Raw genomic sequence first — 22786 nt, forward strand, 5'->3', positions numbered from 1 at the left:
TAATATGATTATATAATTTTATATATTCCTATCATAATACCACATGCATGTTTCACAAATTAATCCATCTGCAAACATAGAAACCACGTCTCTTCTATTAAATATAAAATTGTATCACTCTGTCGCAAGTAGTATCAATCCAATTGACAAAAGAATTTCGTAAAATGACTCACGCTGTCACGTGAGTTTCATTCAAATCGGCCGTAAAAGTTCAGTATATACGGTCCTGAGAAGAGAAGTTGCACATCGAAGCGCAGACGTTACTCGAACTTTTCGGCTATAATAACCGCTAGCGGCCGATCACGTATGTGACATGGCGTCCGGGTAGAAAGAAAGTTGACTGTTAAATAAGCGTTAATGTTGTTTTTATGACATTGACCGACCGAAAAGGGAACATCCGAGGCCGCGAATTTCCCACAGACACCGGCATTGATGGTAATGCATGCGAGGAAACCACAAAGGATCAGCGATGGGTAGGGTACCGACGTCAAATACCCAATCCTGACACAACCAACCTCTACTCACCTCACCTCTCATCTACAAAGTCCGTCCATCCGACCCACTCGATATTACTACTACCGCTATTCGTGGGAGAGATTCCTCGATGGAAATATCATTTTCCATCCTGGAATGCCCACTGTCTAGCGATTTTATTCACTATTTGTTTTCTATGGTTTCAGGTACTTCGAAAAGCACCAGGCCCATCCCTATCAGGTAAATATCATTCGAGCAATTGGTGTCGGGGGTTTGGGAGTGGGGTAATTCGTTCACAGTGCGATTGTACGCACGATTTTACCGCGATTCTGTTCATTCTCGTATCAAATAAAACAATTCACTCATTTCATTCGCGCTTTTTTCTTTAGATAATTACGTGATCAACTGTGTCAGTAGCTCTTTCATATTTCTTACGTTATCTTTCTTTCCTTAATAGTTCGTTGTTAACTAAATTACAATTAGTAAAGATTAGTTGTAAAGATTGTGTTATAATATTCGAATGTACGATATTTTCTTTTCTTCTAGCATTTCTAATATTTCTCGTGCAATTTGCCCGCCTATTTTGTCCCTTTCATGTAGTGCAAGTATCGCTTAGTTTGTGTGTGTTGATGATGTATATGCTATATATATATATATTTACACATATATATATGCATATATATGTATATATATATATATTCTTGCTTTAGATTCCCGTAATCGAGTGTCAAAGTAATTTCGTTCGTATAGTTTTATAAGAGACTGTAGACACGAATTGTAAATCATATATATTGCGAAAAATATCAGTTCTCTTCTCTATATGAGTTTAGTCAATTTTATACGTTACAAGTTCGATACTTTGAAATTGTGTAAGTGAACTTGGTTATTGTTTATTTTTTTCGAAAAATCTTAAAATCTCATTTTATAAATGTAAAAACAGAATGAATTATTAAATTATACATACTCTTTGAGTATATGTAACCTTTTTGTGCATAAATTTATTTTTGTTTTTTTATATTTTTGATTATATATCAAAAACATTAAGGCAGATGTAACAAAAAGTCTGACATTTTCTTCAAGTGCTGTGCAAAAACTTCAATTATATATTGTCCTTGAAGTATTCATTCAATTATTAGTATTATTAAAAATGCACTAATTCTATACACGTTTCAGTATATTTTTGCAATTTATATTCAATATCGCAAAAATAGTGCGCAAATTGATGTAATTTTGTTGCTTTTGATAAAAGATAAAAATTTTACTTAATCTTGTAAACATAACCTCACTTTTAGAAAATCAATAATTCATTCTTCTACATTATGCAGATTACTAATAGTACATTGGAAGTGTTGCATGTATATATTAATTAAAGATTTTTCTACAATATATTATTTGCAACAATCTTTTTTAGTAAAAATAATAAATAATTTCACGATATTTCAATTATGCTTAATTCATTCATTTTTTCCTCATATAGGCTGTAAAAATAGTATTGAACTATTCTTTAATAAAAAACACGATGTATTGTTAAATATTTCCTGTGTAGAATTGGAATTTAATATGATAAACAGTTTTGTATACAATAGTTTTTTGTAGGGTAGTTGTTATATCATAACAACATATTTTTGATATTTTTCATAATTGCTAACAATAAAGAATATAATAAGAAGTATATGAAAGTTTTTATGATCATTATCAAATGTTAAACTTTATTTTTTATATTTTTAAGAGACAGGAGGTACACATATAATATAAAAGTAAATAAATTAACATTCATAAAATTAATCTGTCAAGAAAAAGTAATTTATTGAAAATTTGATTTAATCATATTTGATATTTAATATTTTCATACAGAACACAAAATATAACAGTTCTAAGGGTGGATACTCATCATCAACAACATCATCAGATAGTCGTTACGAGGGACGTATGCGAGATTCCCCAAATGGCAACTCTTATAGTCCAGCAGGGGGCTTGGGTATGGGTATGGGAACAGATAGAGACAGTCCTCGCAGCTACACATCCAAGCCCCTATACAAGAAGGAGAGAGAAAACAGAGACTACAAGTTATCCTCCTCTAGGGACAAGTACTCGGGTAAATAACATTTAAATATTTTTTACATATATCAGAATTATTATACTTTAAAATGGTATTCAAAACATATGATACATTAAAGATGTATTCAAAAAGCTTAATAAAGATTTGTCAAATATTTATATTATGAAAAATTTGGTAAATGTAATTTTATTCTATGTTAAATAATAATACAGTCATTTTTGCTATAACCTGTTGATGCCATTCGTAAAGCATGAGAATTATGTTATAAGTAAGTTTTAAGATAACACAATTTTTTGTAAGTTCTTGAAATATATGATAAAATAAAAAATATTATCAATAAAAGAGCATCATATTTAAGAGTAGTAAAATAGGATTTGATATTTATAAAAATATGTATATGTTATGTATCATACTCACTAATTGTAATTAATAATATTTATGTTACAACAAATGTATATGAATCTGGATTTTAAAGATTAATATCAAGATTAAATGATACGAACATGATATATTTTTAGTTAGAATTTACTTTAATTATCTCTATAGTGTTGTTTAAAATAATGTTTTAGAATAATGTTCTATTATTGTTACGAGATGTAAAACACATAAAGAAAGACTATATATGTATAAAAAAGAATAAATGTGTAAAAAAATGAATAGTAAAAGAGATGTTATATATTTAACTATATTTCATATATTCATTAAGAATAATAAATGAATAGTGCTTTTATTTCAATGCCTTTTAAATTTTATTTTTTAAAATTATGAAATCTGTGTTATAGCAAAATCGGCTGTATAATTTCTTTGAGAATTAAAGTTTTATTCCTTCTTTCTTCAGTATAAAAACAGGGTTGTGTCTTAACATTTTCAGCTGTAACATGCTTACTTGCATATGTGTAGATTGTGCACGATCCCCAAAAGACAAGAGAAGCCGTGAGAGCAGAGATTCAGAACACAGGACCAACCATGATAGGAGTAGTGGAGAGGTAAGAATATTATCATTTATTATCTAATTAATTTTTAGATTTGAGTAATATTAAATATTAATTCTTTAATATAATTTTCAATATTTTCTAAATGTTTGATTATCATATGGTAATTAAAAATATAATTTATTTGGATTTCATAAATATAAAATTATTTACATATAATGAGTACATTGAATTTTCCCTTAATATTGCATTCAAAATTTTTTTGCACATTTACATAGTAGTTGGACTGTGGAACATTTTGTATATGGTTGCAGCTCCAATTTGTCTAAATGGCTTATATTTTATATAAGTTGCATACTTTTGAGATATAATATTATATAGAAATAAATTACTGATATATAATATCTGAATATTGTTTGCTTATTTTTACAGATTTTACATCCTATAAAATTATCATCAAATTCATCAAGAGAGTCATCATCTCAGAGAAAACCATCACATAATTCCTGTCAGGTCAGTATAAAATGTACTTCATATGAGTGTTACTAAAACGATGTACATATAAATCAAAAGATAGTTAGAAATAGTTTGAAAGGGTATAATAGAGGTGAAAAGAACATGTTTATTGAATAATTTGAATTAAATATATTATATATATTTTACACATATTTGATGTAATAAACAATACAAAAATTTAATGATAAATTATTAACATTTAAATGAATATTATTAAATTGTTATGTATAATGTGTCATCTCAAAAGTTAAAAAATTATCAAGTATTGAAGTTCAATGGGGGTACACAGGATCAACATCATGGACAAATGTAATTTCAACTTTTCGAACAAGTTTTGGAATTCATATGAATATTTTCCATCGATTCAATCGTTTCCGGAAATTTTAGAACAGTCTGTTTAGGACAAACGTGGTGATGAGCGAGGAGGTGCAATGGAACGTTCGGCCAGGTTTGGTGATTGGTCAGAACATATGAGTTCTTCAGGCAAGAAGTATTATTACAACTGCAAAACAGAAGTTTCTCAGTGGGAAAAACCACGGGAATGGATTAGTCGAACAGAAAACCGACAACGTCAGTCCAATGATTATTCTTCTAGGTCAAGTACGTCTAATAATATTATATCGCTAAATAAATTTCTTCAATTCGAACACAATTCTTTGCTCACTGTTAGCATCTTTTTTTATAATAATACAATTTCTCATATTTTAATGATTATGATTTGTTGTTTCATTATAAGTACATTTATTATATTTAACATTAAAGGAACTGTTCAGTATAGAATTTCATTTTTTTGCTCGTAGGTCATGATAAACATTCCAACTCGCGGTCAAATAGTAGCAGTGTGCGAGATGGTAAATCATCGCGTCAGTCCGACAAACGAGAATATTGGAGCTCATGCAGTGGAAGTGGTGGTGGTAGTAGTAGAGAAGATGTTTCTATTAGGGAAAGGGAAAGGGAAAAAGAACGGGAAAGAGAACGAGAACGCGAAAGAGATCGAGAACCAGGTAGAGAAGAAGCGGGTGTGGAGCGTCAAGCACAAGATATGGATATATCTCCAGGTGATTCTACTCCAACTTCCGAACCTCTGACATCTTGCACCCACGATCCACTGCCTCAAGGTCCTGTTTTGTTAGCCACTGGTATGTTCTATTCAAACAGTACAATAATGAAAAGTGAAAGAAATAGGAAGATTATATTAATAGATTGATAATTGATTACAGCGTTACCTCGGTTAACATCACATCCACCATCTACACCACAAACACCTGGAAAACTTAATTCACCGACACAACAAGGAAACAGTAATGCTCCAGGTCCACCGGTTTCATTAGCAAATCTTCCAAGACTTTTGTCTCAAATCACAGGCAATAAGGAACAACCCGACATTACACCACAGAAAGCACTACAAACACTTCAAACAGCTGCTATTCTATTGTCTAGACAAGTAAGTTTATGTTTACATGTTTAAATTCTTATTTTTTTTTTAATTAATGACAATTATTTTTTTCAATTAATATAACATAATTGATATAACGTTTTAATTAACATAACGATATTACGTTCCATTCATGAATATTGTATTAAAAATCTATTTACGTATTTTAATTTGATTCTACTTCTAAACTTTCTTAATTAAAAAATTTTTATGTATTTTAAAATGATCGATGATATTTTTTGTATTATGAAAAATTATCATGCATGCGCGCGCGCGCGCACGCGTGTGTGTGAGTGTGTGTATGATAATTAAATAAATGTATATATGTATGCATAGCAATAGAAGAAGGTCTAACTGAAGATACTAGCAAATGCTAGTTATTAATCATAAATTAATATTTCTGTATCTTTTTCTTGAAAATTATACATTTTCTATATAATTAAATATTTAGTTTCCTTTTTTGTAAAGTTATACGAAATTGCTTTTCAAGATTGGTATTTAAACTCTTATAAACTTTTATTATAATTTAAATTTTAAGATATACAGGGTAAGATATACATTTAACTGGAAATGGTAGAATATCTCACGAGAGATTGAACTTATCAAAAAAAAATATTTTAACAAAATTTATTTGGTTTGAAAGGAGATATTATATGACTTCATTTTTTTAAATAGAACTATATATTTCTTAATGCATTAATCGATCCATCTTAGCATTTCCTATGAAAAGATATTAACCTAATTATATTGAAAAACTATTAGTGTTTGTAGATATTTTAACTGTAATTTGTCATACGAAAGACAGGGAAAGACGTGAAGTGATATTTTTCTATTTATGTTATCTTTGTCTTTCATACGTTACGATCTGCAAAAATACAATTTCCATCATATGATGCCCCTCTTTGAACCAAACAATTTTAGTTAAAACATTTTTCTGATAACTTTAATCCCTCGTGAGATATTCTATCGTTTCAAGTTGAACAAAACATCCCATATGTAAAAGTACTCTAATTTTTTACTAATTTGTGTCATTAAATTGATAATAATGTATCTTCATATTATGTAATTTTAATTGATTTATTTTAGTTGTTTTAGTCTTTCAAATAAGAAACTTTGCACATAAGAAATGCGATAATTGTTAAAATTATTCGATTATGTTTTTATGTAGCAGTCAGCTAGTGGTGACCGAAATAATAGTGGAAATGATGTAATGGTTCCACTAAAGGTTGATACAAGTGGCAATGTTACAAATGAGGGACCACCTACTCCCACACATTCGGAAACCCAGGATTGTATCGATGCTCGAAAATGTATGTTGATAATCAGTAAATTAATTTGTATATAATAAAATCATAGTAATCGTAATAATTAATAATTGCCTACTTGTTTTCCTTTCATAGTAACAAGTCCTGGGGCGACGAATTCTGGAGTACAAGGTTTAAGCTCATTGCAAAATCTTAGTACATTAGGTTCCCTTGGAAATTTAAGTAATACAGGTTTACAAGCATTGTCTAGAGTACAGCCTCCTTTAACACCTTCCTTAACACCATCACTTGCTAATCACTATCGGGAAGATTTAACGCAACACGTGCGTGCCTTTCCTGCTGATATTCTTGAAAAACAGGTATATGATGTACATATAATTATTTTGAAAATTGTAGATTGTATATTTTAAAAATTATATATTATAATGAATCATTGAACAATATATTGAACAATATTTGGGTAATTGTTTTTAGGCACAGAAGCTTAGTGAAGAAGCACACACAATGGGAAGTTTGCAGTGTACAAGAGTGTCGGCAGAGTTAAAGACGGCACGATCGATAGTGAGGCTGACAGAAATTCAAGCAACGTTACAGGAACAAAGGTATATTTCATTATATTAAAATCATATAAAAAAAATAATTATATTAAATTAAATCAATTGATCTTTTTTAACATTCTAGGATATTATTTCTTCGTCAACAAATTCAAACACTGGAGGAGCTAAAATCCCAAAATTCCTTCATGTCTGACGATTCTTAGTGTAAGAAACTTTATAAAGTAATTATAATTACAATCTATAATTGATTCATGCAAAAATAAAACATAATTATTAATATTCTCATTAATATTGAATAATTAAGATTGTACCTAAATTATAATATCATGATAGAAGTGATAAAAATAGTAATGAATATGGGCTGCCCAGAGAGGATTGGCTGTTCCATTTATCAGGTAGTGAATCATATTACAACTGATTAGGAAACCCACCTCTCTAGGAAGCACAGGAGGCCTATCCACACGCAGACACAACACACTAAGCAAATAGAAAATGAATCTATTCTATCAGTTCATTGCAAACTATTGAATTGTCCACATCGTCTTGTATTACCTATGTTATACGTGTCAATGTTTCATATCCCAAGATTAAGCGGCATTTTAACTAGTTGAAACATTTTTGTTGTAAATCTCGGAATAAAATTCGTGCCAGAAGTTTTAATTCAATTCTTTATCGCCATTATCTTACCTAATTCCCATATGTATAGGAGGAAGTAGATTTGCTCTGTAATTATAGCAATCTTTTTTCCTATTTAAAATTTGTCCTTAATATATTAATATTAAAAGAAAAATAATTATATACAACTAAAATGTTTAGTGGACGAAATTGAAACTTGTATAAAATTTGTAAATAATTTTAAAGGTTTACAGTAACCTAATATATGTTACTTATTTTCAGCCTTTTGAAAGCACCTTAACACTGCATTACAAACACAGATTGCGCAGAGTGTGCCAAAATCAGGTTAAATAAGTCAAACACTCAGTGTATCTCAATCTTAAATAATTTTTATTTTCTGCATAAACTCCTCATACAGCTGTACCACATAAGAAAATGACTTAATGTTGTATAATTGTATAGCTCTTGTAAGCGAAAACTGAATACGTAGATTTTATAGTAGACAATGTGACATGATAATGAATTGGAACCTTTAATTAGTAATAACCGGGCTACTTTGTATAGAATTGTGTAGAATTAATCTAATTTATAATTACTTGATTTTGTAAAATTTTTGAATTATGAAAAAAATATTTATATACTTTGCCCACTCTAATTTTGTTCAAAGAAGATACTTTTGCTTACTTTTTTTGTATTGTGAGTTGAGATATACCACGTAACTAAAATAAGATATTTTTTACTAAAAAAACGTATAGAACAGACATATATATATATATCAGGATGTTAAAACCACGAATATTAGAGTAAGTTATAGTATGGATTTCTTATTTTGTATATTTTCTTTGAGGAACTGTTAAGGAGTGAGCTTGATACTTATAGAAATAAAAAGCAATGTGAAATGTAATCATGAAACAAATACATTTGATCTAAGAATTCAAGATTGCGATTGAATTCTAACATTCGTTTTTCGATTACTTTCTTTATGTGAACCAAAGGGTTTTTACGAAGTACTACGCGCATTTTTTTGTCCTCGCATATATTATTTGCTAAAAAGAAAATTAAAGTTTATAGTGTAATTACATTATACGTTAATTGTACATAGTTAAAAACTCCTTGGTTCGCATCATTATCTAAATGCCCTCCTAAAATCTTTATTTTACTAGCTACAAAATAAAAATGTAAACCAAAATTAAACATTGTTTTCAATTGATATTTTTCATATATCCTAGTACTGTATAGTATAGCTATTATGAATACAGTGGAGGATAGTATTAAGAATAATAATGGTAGTAATGTTAACGCGAATGTATCCTATTCACGGTGTTTCTCAACGCGAGCTCAATAGCCCTCGTCATCGCAAATGTTACGCGTTAAAGCAACGTCACATTTATTCAATAAATTATACAATATGAGGCTATCGAGTTTTTCACTCGTCATAATTACATTTATACATTCGTTTCGTAAATAGATGCTAGTTTCATCCTATGTAATGTACATTACTATTTTAATTATAATCTTGTGCTTATTACGTACTTTTCAATGAATCAAATACATCTTTGCCCCTTCATGTTTCTCTTTAAATAAAATATTTGCCACTTAATAAGTATTTCTGTTTTTATCTGTATTTCCATGCTTTGTTTGTGCGAGTAAAAATTATTGAATTATAAATGGTTTATCGGTTGAGAAACACCAATACTCCTTCACAATATTATCTAACATGTCATGAGAATGTTATAACATCTCCATAGCACCTGAAGCATACAGTGAACATTCTCCCATGTACATTTTATTTAATTACAGGCAGTCATTGGACTTATTTCATAACAAACTCTCCCATTTGTGAACATTAGATCATTAATTAATACATTCTCAATATAATCATTACAGATATTCATGTAAATTCAGTACAATACATAATTTTCATGGACTAAGATTATAATAAGGCCTCAGAACATTTGACTCATTCTTTTACATCTCATAACTCACAGGATTTTTGTACATTTTGTTAAAAAATGTATTATCAATTTATGAATAATTATTTTTTTTATAGATAAATTTCTTATCTTTATCATATGATTATTACATATTTTTTTACTTTACAAATAATTATAATAATAATAATTGAATTGTTACAATCAAAATGTAATTAATTCAAGGATTAATACATAATTTTATAGAAGTAATTTTAAACTTATAATATTTAGAATAAATACAAAGACAAATTCTATGAGTCACGAGATGTTACATATCTATTGTTGAACGATTTTAATGTAGTGCTCTTCAAGTATTTATGCAAACACATTGCAATGGAGAGTACAAACTGCTACAAAACAATTCCAATATGATTTGCTGTACAATCGTTAATACATATACGTCACGCGCTCGTTATGTTTTTTTAAGGCCATATACGAGATTTATTACAAAGGTATTGCCTCTTTCAGGCAGCATTTGATATATTCATTAATTTGGAAATTTGTCTAAGGATAGACAAATGGACGACACAGCCTCGACAGAGAATGTTCACAGTGTAAGACAGCAGCATAGACATATCTCAGCGCAGCCTCACTTTACCATTGGTTAGTATTTCAGCTGGTAATTATACAAAGCTATAATTCCTTAAGTTAAACAATATAACTATGTGCGGAAGAACCCTTCGTAGATCAGATTTTTTTTATACAAAGGATAACATTAAGAGGTACTGTAAGTATTAACTAGTTTATTTCAATTACTGAATTGTTATAGATTTTGTTCTACGATTAAACGGTAGGTTAATTGTAATTTTAATTATACAATTATACAAAGAAATATTGATTAATTATGTTGATACATTTTTTTACATACTTAGCAATACTATTCTAGTATTACAGGTAACAACTACGAAGGGTATTTGCAGAGTATGCAATTTGTAAATTATCAACATGAAATCAAGGCTTCTTTGTTATATATGCAGAAATTAAAAACGCCTTAAAACCTACAATGTAAATATTACACAACATATAAAGTAACAATATGTAACAGAGTTGTTTTGTACCTATATATCTACTATGGCAGAAGGTGGGTCTTGTGCCGAGTTATTCTTGGCTACTGTCAATTTTAAGCCAACATTATAGATATAACTATCCTAATCTTAAATAGGACGTGCATGATTTCATATTAATTCATTAATCATTAACACGTCAACTAACTACTTTCTGTATTTAGGGACTTCCAAATGTAATAGTTACTTTTATGGCTTTTTAATATTTTGAAAACAACTTTCCTATACTTACATTTACTTTAATATCACTCTAGGCTAAACTGCACTCATTGTAAAAATCTGTTATTTCACAAACACTGCAATTAAAATGTAAAAATACTGTCAAAGAAATAAGTGAATCTTAAAAAAAGGAAATTATTTGACTTAAAAATAAGTATCTACAATTTTTGAAATTTATGTGTAATTTTGTAATATTATCTCTATGAATTTTATTGTAATATATTTAGTTTTACTGTAATACAGAGTGATACGTTTTCATGATATACATAGTAGAAGCAACAATAATATACAAAGTTAATAACAATTTCAGAAACTTACTATAAAAATACATTCAATTTAGTAACAAAAGAAAAAGTAACTCTTTAGAAGCCCCATAATAATTTATTTCCATTCAACATACTTCTTGATTCATTTTCCATTCATTCTATGGTAAAACACGCAACATTACTATAATTTAATTCTATTAAAATGGCATTCAGTATATTCTTATAGAATTAGTTCATTCAATATATAAAAAAAATATACAATTTCGACTACTCAATGCAATCGTTCAGTAATCGTGAGTTTGTACTATCCGAATGCCATTTTCTTTTATGATACATTTTTCTTGGACTAGTACTACAAAGACTGTAGAACTGTCCGCACAATTCTAATGAAAATATAATTAATGTCTATACGCAGTGGGACTTCATTGATATTCAATCAATTCACAATACTCGTAACGTGTCAAAATTTATAGAGAAAATGAATAAAAGAATTCTGTTGATAACCATATATTTCTCATTCATTAAGCTCCTTCAAGATTGTGTACCTGACTATGTAAAATTGTGTATACTGAATACATTAAAAATAAGTAGTCAGGTACGGATGATTGTTTTTACATACAAATATAAGAATAAAGCCATTACAAGTCATTACAATGTTTCTTTCATTACAAAAAATAATTTTTAATTAATGTATTTCGGCACTATTTAGTCCCTCTTGCTTCTCAGTTACAAAAGTATTGTTACGAGTTGTGAATGATTTATACTTACCTGAGGGATACACTCCCACTTGTTATCCTCAATAAATTGCATGTATTTAGTGCTTTGTTAGGTTTCTTTATCGAGGTATTCTTTCAGCAAATTAATTTGTCACGTCAATACGCACACATAGTGTCTTGTTTGGGCAAGGTATTAGTAATGCGATGGCAGATTATGTATGATCTGTCATAGTTTCAAAAATGGCTTCATGCCAACATCAAAGTATCTTTCGTTATTATTGTATAATTTAAATAATTTATAATTTACAGATCCTGTAGAACACAAGTGGCTGTACGCAAGCATATCCTATTGACAAATTAATATATTACATAAAATGCTTGGTATACCACCACATTGATGTAACCATTGATGGTTGGTATATTTTCATTGCATCATACCATAACTTAAGCATATATTCAAAAACATATTCATACACGCGGTTGCATGAGATATATATAAAAAAATGCGTCCGAGTGTATGTGTAACTATGGTCGTGTGTTACTTGCCCTCTACCGCATTCTTCTAATGGCTTTTTTGAACTTCCGTTGTGGAGTTTGAGTAGGTATTGCTCTGAAATAAAATATGATAATATATAACAAACAATTCTTGTAATTAACATGATGAATAATTTTGTATAATTTATACATACTTAAATGCTACAGGTGCATTACCACCAGTGAAGTTAAATGTTGGTGGAGTATTCGGATCAAATGTTGGTGTAGTACCGGGAGCATTAAAATTAAATCCTGCAGATGGTGTAGAAGCAGATGCCTAAACAAATTAATTATTAAAATTTAATTCTAATTAAATTCAACTTGTTCAAGACATCTTGACATCTTGTACTTTAGTATACTTACAGTACCAAAATTAAAACCGCCTGACGTAACAACAGGTGCTGTAGATCCGAAATTAAATCCTGTATTTGAAGGAGTAGACGAGAACGACGACGACGCTTGATTCTGTGTACCAGGTTGTGATGCACCAAAAATTGGATTTGTTGCTGTAGGTTGACCAAATGCTGATGCTTCCGGTTTAGGTGCATTAAATAGAAAGCCAGAAGAATTAGTTGATGCAGGATTATTGAATGTATTCCCAAATAAATTAGCGTTTTTCTGGGCAGATGAATGGCTACCAAACGTAAATAATGGTTTCTGAGTTGATTCTGCAGGATTAGTATTTGTAGAAAAATTAAATCCAGTTGCTGGTTTCGCTATTGGTTGAGCAGGAGTAGTGCCAAACGTGAATATGTTTGAATTTGGTGTACTAGTTTCATTTGACTTTGAGGTAGATCCAAATATGTTAGGTGTTGACTCAGTAGTAAACGTCGAAGCAGTATTATTACCAAAAACGGGTGTAGCAGATGATCCAAAAAGTGTTGATGTAGCTGACGGTGCGCCAAAAGAGACTGGTGTTGCAGTTTGTGCTTGGAGTGATGGATTGAATAAAGATGTTGGTTTATTATCTGTGTTTCCAAATACACTTAATTTTGGGTCAGTTGAACCAAAAATTTTAGGTTTATTTTCCGTATTACCAAATATTGGTACTTTATTTCCTGGTACTACAAAAGTCGAGGATTTACTTGTATTTGCAGCACCAAATGCAGGTTGTTTGTTATCTTCAGTTGAAGTTTGTCCAAATGCTGGTACAGTTTTTGTATCATTATTGCCAAACAGCGATGGAGCACTAGAAATACTTGAGAATAATGAACTTCCAGGAGAGGCATTTGGCAATGTACTAAAAGTTTTAGTTATTGAGGATTCTTCCTTTGTTTCACTGTTCCCAAATGTAAAGGTATTAGATAAATTAGAAGTAGGAGCTGATGTTGATATCTGTCCAAATGTTGGTACAGCTGGTGCTTGCGTAGTTGATTTTGATTCAAGAAATGTAAAGGAAGATTGAGTAGAAGATGGAAGACTTGATACCACAGTTGTAGAAGCACTACTAGTAATTGTACTTGTGCTACTTGGTACAACAAAAGAAAATGCAGCAGTTGATTTAGGTTCTTGTATACTGCTTTGAGTTACTGAAGGTAATGTATTTGTATTAGTAGTAGTAGATTTGATAGCTTCTATGTTTGGCTTTGAAGCTCCTGCCACAGTACTTTCCAGCAAAGGAGTTTGTTTTTCTTCTTTTATGTCTGTTTGTTCAATTCTAGGCTTAGGCATATTAAATGTAAAGGTAGGTGCAATTGATGTAGAAGTTGTTACATTTACAATCTGCTTATCACTTTCTATTGTTCCATTTTCACTCTTAGCTATACCAAATGAAAATAGTGGTGTTGAACTTTTTCCCACGTTTTCTGAATCTTGTTTTACATCAGTCTTTTCAGCATTATTTACTTTATTTGGAACTCCAAAACCACTTCCTGAGGTCAAAGAGACATTATTATCAGATTTCTGTACTTCACTTGTTTTCGTATCTTCCTTTTGAATACCAAATGTAAATTGACCTGTTTGATTACTTTGTTGTTTTTCACCGAATTTAAAACCATTTGTAGATATTGTAGTATCAGTCTTTTCTTGATCAGCTTTGTCAATACCGAATTTAAAACCACTAGTATTTGCAGGCATATCAAAATTAAATTGTAAATTAGAATTAGTATTTGTAGAAGTAGAATTATCTGGTTTTGTTGAGCCTGGCTTTGCATCACCACAAGCTACACATGTAGTAACTTTTGTTTCATTTTGTAGCATGCAAGTATTGCAAATCCATGCACCTTCAGGTTTTTTAAACTTATCTCCAAATCCATTTGAAAATAAAGGAGAGGCATTCTTAGTAGCAATCCCAGTACTAGGTTTAGCTGTATTACAACATGGACAAGAATCAATAGAGATGAGATTTCTAACCATACAGCAAGGGCATTCCCATGTATCCTTGTTTGAGTTTAATTTATCCATATCTTCATTTTCATCAATTGATGCATTGATTATATTCTGACATACAGAAATATTTGTGTTATCTGTAGGATTCGTACTGTCTTGTACACTCATTTTTAATATACTTGATTTAGATGTATTGCAAAAAGTACACATAGTTGGGTTTTCAGAATCATTTAACCTACATTTAGGACAGTTCCCAGACTTCGTCTCTTGCTTTGTATCTGGTTTTAGTGCACTACACGCAGCACACTTAGTATCAGTTTGTTTATTTCTTACAAAACATGATGTACATTCCCACTGATTACTTGAAAGTTTAAACTGCGAGCCAAAATTATCATTTGCTGTAGTTTTTGATTCACTGACATTGCTTGATATTGACAATTCAGAAGTCTTCTTATCTTTAAAACTGGGTCTAGTAATCTTGCAAGCAAAGCATTGTGTTTCAGAATTGTTATTCTTAAACAAACATTCAGAACATTCCCACATAATTGAAGTATCTTGTATATTGGATTGTACATTTCTAACAGATTCAATAATAACTTTGTCAATTGCATTTGTTTTATTATTGGTAGATTCTTTGTTTGACTCTAACTGCGTCTTTGATTCATCTGATTTTTCAGCTTTTGTTGTACTAGATTTAGAGCAAAGAATATCCATAACACTTCCTGATTTTAATTCATTTGAAGTAATAGGAATAGTTTTATCATTATTCTTTATCTTTTCTTTTAGTCTAGGAGCTGTAGATGAACCAGACCAAATAAAATTTTGTGTTACAGGGGGTACATAGTCATTTGATGAAGTGGACTTGACACCAACTCTTTTTAAAGGAGAATCTGAATTACTAGATTTATCAACTGATTCCTTATCAGCACTAATTGGGCTACTAAATGTGAAATTATTGATAGATTTTAAGTTCTTTGTGGTATTTGTTACTTTTATAGGACTTGCAAATGTGAAGGTATCTTCTTCGCCTGTATTAGATTTGTCTCCTATATTTGTATTAGTAGATGACATAAAGTTGAAATTAGGTAAAGAAGATATAGGTAAAGGTATGTTTGGTAAATTAACTGGTTCAACTGTATCTTCTTGCTCAAGATTTGCTGCTTTGGTTTTAATTTTTCCATGATGTTTTGAATCTTCATCAATTTGTGTCCTGTACAAAAGAAATTACATATATTATGAGTGTATATTTAATGATTACCAATGTTTATTTGGCAAATAATTATACATACCAATATTTTGAATAAATAATAATTATATATTCACCTGAGATGATATTCTTGAGGAGGCGGTGGTTCGCTCCGTGCCGAAACAATTTTTCTAGCTGCAGCTGTCGTATCTTGTAATTTTTGCCGCCGTCTCAATTTTAATATATCGGGTATGGTTGGTACAGTTAATTCGCGAGTTAAATGACGTAATCCAACTTTAGTTGTTGACGTCATTTCCTCCCTCGATCTCTTTTTATTTGTTGGTGATATATTATTCATCATTTTTAATGGAATTTTTTTAGCATCAGTTATTGGCGATGAAAAATGTTCTAATGCTTCCAATATTTTTTTAGCAGTTTGACTCATACCAGATGAATCTGTATTAGATGGTTTTACTTCAACACTTGTTCTTTTAGGAACTTGAAGTTGAATCTGAAATTAGTAGCAATTAATATACCATAAATAATACTGAAAGTAGTTAAAGAACAATAATTAAAATTAATAACACATACCTCATTTGAACTATTAAACAAATTACGTCCTCGTTTATAAAGACCAGCTGCATTTGCTCCACCAAAAGTGGTATTTCCACTGTAAAAAGGAGATGCCAAGGCAGATGCACGATCCTGCGTGTTTGTCATGATTGATGCATTAAAGCTTGGTCTACGACTACTTAAGGAATCTCGGGTATTATCTAAAAATAAAGATCTTGGAGACTGTATATGGCTGGCTAAAAAAAATTTGTATATTAAAATATATCTTGAATAAGAATTTATATTTTTAAAAGAGGAAATGATATATTTTTGACATATTTAAACATGAAAAAATATTTCTTATTAAATATAAAATCACAAAGAAGATAAAGTTTACTTACTGAAATTTAATTTGTCATTATTAAACCTTTTTCTTTTAGAGAATGGAGAGCTGTAAGAGACATTTGATGGAGCTTCTTGTCTATTGGTTTGTGGAATAAGAGAACTGCAACAGCTAGTGCTCTCACTGGATTCAGAATTATCATCCATACCATTTGTAGTTCCATTATTTGTAGTAGCAACTAATGAATTTAATTCCGACCTCTGTGGTGCTATGTTTCTAATATCTGATTGTGTTGCAGGTGTAGAAGATACTAAATGGCTCATCCCGCTTGGTCCAGCCATTGCAGGTTTAGAAAAATCTTCATTCTATAAAACCATTAATTGAAGAAAATATGTTCAAATTAACAACATTTTTATATAACAATTTTATATAACATTTTTATATATTACCGTTTCATCATGAATGAAATATTGTTGCTTAGATGGACTGGCTTTGTTAATTGTTGATTTAGTTCTTGGTTGAATTGAAAATGTACCAGGTGGATGAGAAACATCCATACGAATACATGGTCGTTTTATCGGTGGAGGTTTCTGAATATCTTCTTCTGATTCAACCTCTTCAGGATTTCCATTGTCCTCTAATATATCTTCATCATTTTGAGATGTATTAAACCACTTACTAATCCACAACCTTTGTGGTAAAAGATCAGTCACTTTTGTTGCTACTTTTTTTACAAAAGACTGAAATATAAAGGAAATAAATGCATAGATATTAAATAGTACATGTATGAATTTAAAAGGAGTTATCAACAGGAACAGTATGAGACCCATTCCAGAGCAGGAGATACCTCAAATTTTGTGGATAGAATGAGGGCGGTGAAAGAACGCATTGACGAAAAGTAGAGAGAGGAATGGAGTTTTTATAGAAGTGACAATTGGACGAGGAAATTAATTTCTAATGGTTGTACTTTTTTAACCTCCTTTAACTTTTAAGTGTGTATCGAAAGATAATTAGTAAGGAGGATCACTCGAGCATGCGTTGTTCCACTGCCCTGGGTGGATTTACGAGAGGATTGAATTTGAAAGCTACGTTAGCATGTCACTTATGGTGGAAAATTTGATAGAGGCAGTAACCAAGAAAGAGAACAATAGGACTAGGTTTCAAGCGTTTTCTAGGAAGATTATGAAAGAAAGACAAGTGCAAGAGATGATTGTGGAGAGGAGGAAAAGACAAGCTAGTAGACTGAATTAAGAAGACTAAACTAGTGAGGGATACACACTAAGGCCAACCCTGAAGTAATGTCGAAAGGCGGTTCTGGGGTTGGTTCCTGTATCATAAGAGGAACGGATAGAGGTGGGGTTTTTAGTGGATATGGCGATTCCATCCGCTGAATTCTATATACTCAGTCACTGGGTATGTGTAATAGCATTTTCCCTTCCTCGAGGAAAAAAAAAAGAAATATTAAGTAGTACATATGTTATAATATTCATATATATAATATTAATTGTGTAGTATTATGATAAACATAATAAAAAATATTAATAAATGGAATATAAATTACATAAAGGAAAGAAGTTATATGTATATATATACTTATATTAAATAAAATGAAATTATTTATTTACATTATACATGTTTGTATTATATGTAGTCATATTTCATTTAATATACTTGTTAGATAATAATTCTAACAAATATACACAGAATTAGAGATGAAAAATTGGTTATTAAGATATAAGATTCATCTATAAATATTTCGTCAAACTAACATGTGTAGTTGCGTAAACATAATAACAATTAAAATACATAAAAAGTCATTCTTAGAAATTGAGGTTAAAATAATTCGACCGAAAGCAGATTAAGTTGCATATTTACTTAAGTCGATTGAATTAAACGAATATTATCATTAGAAAAAAAAAGAAATGATCTTCAGAAAAGATTACAAGATATTGCATGAATTTGCGCAAAACGTGATTTTCCAACGTCACGCGTGTCTTTTTCGCATACATACTAGATGCAAATGGTAACATTTAAATTTCTTTAAGCTGACAGAGTGATAAATTTACGAGAATTGATTCGCTTAATACATTCTTCAAGATTTTCCTGGTAAGGAATCACGTTTCAAGGTTATATGTTATATGCGTCTTGATAGGTATCTCATGAGCGAAGTATTGTAGTATCTACTTAGTATGGGAAAGATTGAGGTTATCGAGTGGATTCACATAACCGTGACGTCGTCCAGGTCCGTTGAAATAGCACTTTAGGAAAACATAAGTCATGCAAAAGGTAGACTGAAAAGAGGTTGGTACATAAAGCAAATTCGTTGGGAGGTCTAATTTAAGCGGTAAGGCGCGAAGAACCGTTGGATGTGAGGCAAATTCGTTTCTGTCGCGGCAGACTCGTGCCAAGAAGATATTACTCACATTGTTTGCATCGTAGGGCTTCGTATTATGCGACGACGACCGTCTTCCACTCAAACTGTTACTCCGCTTAGCCATGATGGGCACTGATCACTTATTTATGAGTAAAAAACACGCGAGAATGTCTTCAAACGGCGCATCCCAGAAATTGTCAGCGAACCACCACCTTCGTGACTAAAATCCACGAGAGAAAATATGGCCGCCCCAAAGACCGCCACCAGGGCGCCAGGTTTCTCTGGAATATGCGCTTGTCGCGCCTGCCCACGTGACACATCGTATGCGTTTGCTGCCTTAAAGTTGGCGTGTGGTATTGCTATCTCTTTTTAAAAAAGCTTTCCTTATTTCTTATTCTTTATTGAATTATGAGTGTTCGAAACGTACCTCATTTCACTACATGTATCAGTATTGCAATTAGTAAATGTCTATTTTCTTAACATATAACATTTTTTTCATAGTCCGTAATAGACTTTTGTTTGTGCCCTAAAATTATATTATACATTACTAATTAGTAATTAATTAATTGCTAATTCTAATCTAAAGACCTATAATATTCTGATAATAATATGATAAACCATGTAAATATTTATAAATATTTTAACAGGGTAGAGAAAAGATATATACATTGTGTGTGTGTGTATATATATATGCCTTGTGTGTGTGTGTGTGTGTGTGTGTGTTTGTAAATATGTATATATATGTATATGTGCACTGTGTACAGACATGTATTGTACGTACATACATTCATATGCATACAATAACATGCACTCACACGCAAATCACGCATAAGCGCGTTATTAACAATAAGTAACATGTAACGTTTTGTAAGTATGAATCTCGTAAATAAAATATTAAGAACGCTTTCATTCAAAAAAAGTCTATAATTTTATATTCTGTCTACAGATAGCGCTGTAACAGCTTGGGGTCGGTTGATACATTATCGACATTTTATAACCTGTATCGGCTATATCCATTTCGTTTATTTTGTTGTAAGTAACATATACAGTTGTCGACAAAAATCTATTTGCACACCATTGTATTTATAATAGCATTTACATACTGTATAATTAGTTAGGTCCATAGGTATATTAAATTTCGCACTATTTAATGGTATTTTGAAATGAAATGCACAGAACCTGGTAAGAAAAATGCTTCGTTGGAAGATAAAGATAAGTGCAAATACTATTTGTAACCATTGTACATGTTTTTTTAATTTTCATAAAATAATTAAAAGAAAAGAATATTTCATAATATAGATTATTGTGAAGATTAAGTTTTAAAAATTTCTCTATATAAAGTTTGGAGTACAGATTTTGTCTGTATTATGATTGTCTGTATAATATATGTATGTATGATTCAAAATAGATCAGTTTTCTGAATCTATGCTATATGATTTAACTTTATATTCGTACAATATTGAAACGTTATAATATCTATTCTTTTAATAATATCATTATGTAGTAAACAACAATATTTGGTTTATGACTAAACAAAATTTTGTATAAAATGTTAGTTGAGCGATCAGTCAATGTAATCGATTGTTTCCATTGTTTTAAAATAAGTCGTTTTTCGTAATGAGCGCTTCTTACTTCCGGTTGCATGTTTAAGTTAAGTGCGCTAATTTTTATGTATATCGTATTCTTAGTTTTCAGTTTACAATCATATTAAAGATTACACAGTATATATTGTTTCTTCTATTCTTTTAATTTGTTTGTTTAATTTTAAATTGTAACTATAGATATATGTATATCTATTTTAAATATGATATTGTGAAATGAAAAAGAATGAAAATGATTTTTCGACTTTTGAAGCATTATGTAAACATACGAGCAAGTGCATTAAAATGATTAAATTGAGCAAATCGATTAAGATATTAAAATAAAGATATTTTTTTTAATTACACACATAATTCTTATTACATCTCACATTCTTTCGATTTATCAACAGATAATAAGAAACATACTAGATGTCCAACAGATAATAAAGACAGTTATTTTCTACTTTACTAATTTCGCTTATAAACATATCTCACAAACGTATAAACATACAAACATATGCATACATAGAGACATTGACTAGGATTTGTGATAGAAATATATTCAGATCTTATATTTGAAAAGACAGAAGTAGATAAATTAGATAAATTAGACAATTTTCCATTATGATAGAAAACAATGCAGAGACTTCTTTTATTTGTATTATTCGTTATTTATGTTTGCATATATTTTGCATGGATATAATTGTTTTATCAACTTTCTTATTAATTTAAATAAAAATTTTGTTTTAAGTGACTGAATTTAAAATGATAACCATTGATAATTTTCTATTCTAAGACTTTATTTTTAATATTCAAAGATTATATTTTTATATATATGTACTTACGCTATAAGTACATCCATTTTCTAACGATATACTTATTTAAAATTTAAGTAATTATAATTAATTTAATTATTTAAAAATAATATAAAATTGTAATACTCCAAATTTGAAATCTGAAATTTAAATACTCTGAATTTATTAAACGAAATATTTATTTATGTACTATGATAATGCTGTATTTATATACATAATAAAGCAGTAAAAGGTTGTGTCTGGATAAAATAAAGAAGATAGTCATCCAGAAACAGCGTAAGCTTTGGAACCCAAAGAACTAAATTTGGCACGTAAAAACTGAACTGAACAGATTTTGATAACGTTTTCTCTATCGTATAGTTTATTATCCAGGAAAGAGAATAGGATATATTTTATCTCCATCTGTTTTTTAGAAACTGAGAAATAATTTGGCATCCGACAATGAGTTGTATGAGCTTCTATGTTTGATAGAGGTCAAGTAACAATGGCTATTGCTTGCACGCCGTGTTTGTTTTGAAATCCAACTTTTTTATAATCTAATATTTTTTACTACAGAGAATAACTTAATTGCTACTATAAAAAATATGTAGTTATTTCTTTTATAAATATTCATTTGCTTAAAAATTGTTCCATATATCAGTAATCCACGTTACGTACTAGTCCACTAGTATACATACACTGTGTATTAGTATAATAATACAATAATGCATACACTGAAATTAAATTAATATTTTCCTTGGAAATAATCGCAAGCAACTATATCCATTTATAAAATTGAAAAGTAAAATCGAAATATATGTGGCATAATTAAATAGATATAATAATTACTAAACATATTATTAACCATAACAATAGTCTATATTTAATTAATTCATATTCTTCAAACTAAAATTATTCAATAAAGTCTTTAAAAAGTGTATTATTTATTACTGATATATATATATATGTATTTTGATATCTAATTCTTTCCTTGAAAAAATTTA

At 29.8% G+C, this 22786-nt stretch overlaps 2 protein-coding genes and 1 long non-coding RNA gene across 8 annotated transcripts; 2 read left to right on the plus strand and 1 right to left on the minus strand.

Annotated features, from left to right (window-relative positions):
• The first annotated feature begins 232 nt into the window (after positions 1–232).
• On the plus strand, positions 233–8791 carry wcy (WW domain-containing adapter protein with coiled-coil wacky). Of its 3 annotated transcripts, XM_033341387.2 has the most exons (13): positions 233–544; positions 681–714; positions 2329–2569; positions 3434–3519; positions 3898–3978; positions 4383–4581; positions 4782–5120; positions 5202–5425; positions 6585–6726; positions 6817–7040; positions 7156–7283; positions 7363–7442; positions 8136–8791. In XM_033341387.2, exons 1-12 carry the CDS (start codon positions 369–371, stop codon positions 7439–7441), a joined length of 1953 nt encoding a protein of 650 aa, XP_033197278.1. In that variant the 5' UTR covers positions 233–368; the 3' UTR covers position 7442; positions 8136–8791. The 3 variants fall into 3 exon arrangements, with proteins under 3 accessions (XP_033197278.1, XP_033197280.1, XP_076473315.1); XM_033341389.2 differs by lacking the exon at positions 8136–8791 and having other exon boundaries at positions 269–473; positions 7363–7891; XM_076617200.1 differs by lacking the exons at positions 233–544; positions 681–714; positions 8136–8791 and adding an exon at positions 1191–1343 and having other exon boundaries at positions 7363–7891.
• On the minus strand, positions 8223–19598 carry LOC117160555 (uncharacterized). Of its 2 annotated transcripts, none has more exons than XM_076627847.1 (8): positions 19458–19598; positions 17484–17774; positions 17093–17399; positions 16731–16912; positions 16277–16650; positions 12989–16163; positions 12781–12902; positions 8223–12701 (listed from the first exon to the last, which is right to left on the minus strand). In XM_076627847.1, the coding sequence occupies exons 1-8, from the start codon at positions 19530–19532 to the stop codon at positions 12641–12643; spliced, it is 4587 nt and encodes a 1528-aa protein (XP_076483962.1). In that variant the 5' UTR covers positions 19533–19598; the 3' UTR covers positions 8223–12640. The 2 variants fall into 2 exon arrangements, with proteins under 2 accessions (XP_076483962.1, XP_033197269.1); XM_033341378.2 differs by having other exon boundaries at positions 16731–16948.
• LOC117160568 (uncharacterized) lies at positions 19036–21360 on the plus strand. Of its 3 annotated transcripts, XR_013058082.1 has the most exons (4): positions 19036–19140; positions 19212–19335; positions 19474–20275; positions 20355–21360. It is a non-coding gene; the product is annotated as an uncharacterized LOC117160568 (long non-coding RNA). The 3 variants fall into 3 exon arrangements; XR_013058073.1 differs by having other exon boundaries at positions 19212–19402; positions 19474–21360; XR_004464821.2 differs by having other exon boundaries at positions 19037–19140; positions 19474–21360.
• The last annotated feature ends 1426 nt before the right edge of the window (positions 21361–22786 follow it).

The sequence above is a fragment of the Bombus vancouverensis genome, chromosome 1, assembly GCF_051014615.1.
Source record: "Bombus vancouverensis nearcticus chromosome 1, iyBomVanc1_principal, whole genome shotgun sequence".
Lineage (NCBI taxonomy): Eukaryota > Metazoa > Arthropoda > Insecta > Hymenoptera > Apidae > Bombus > Bombus vancouverensis.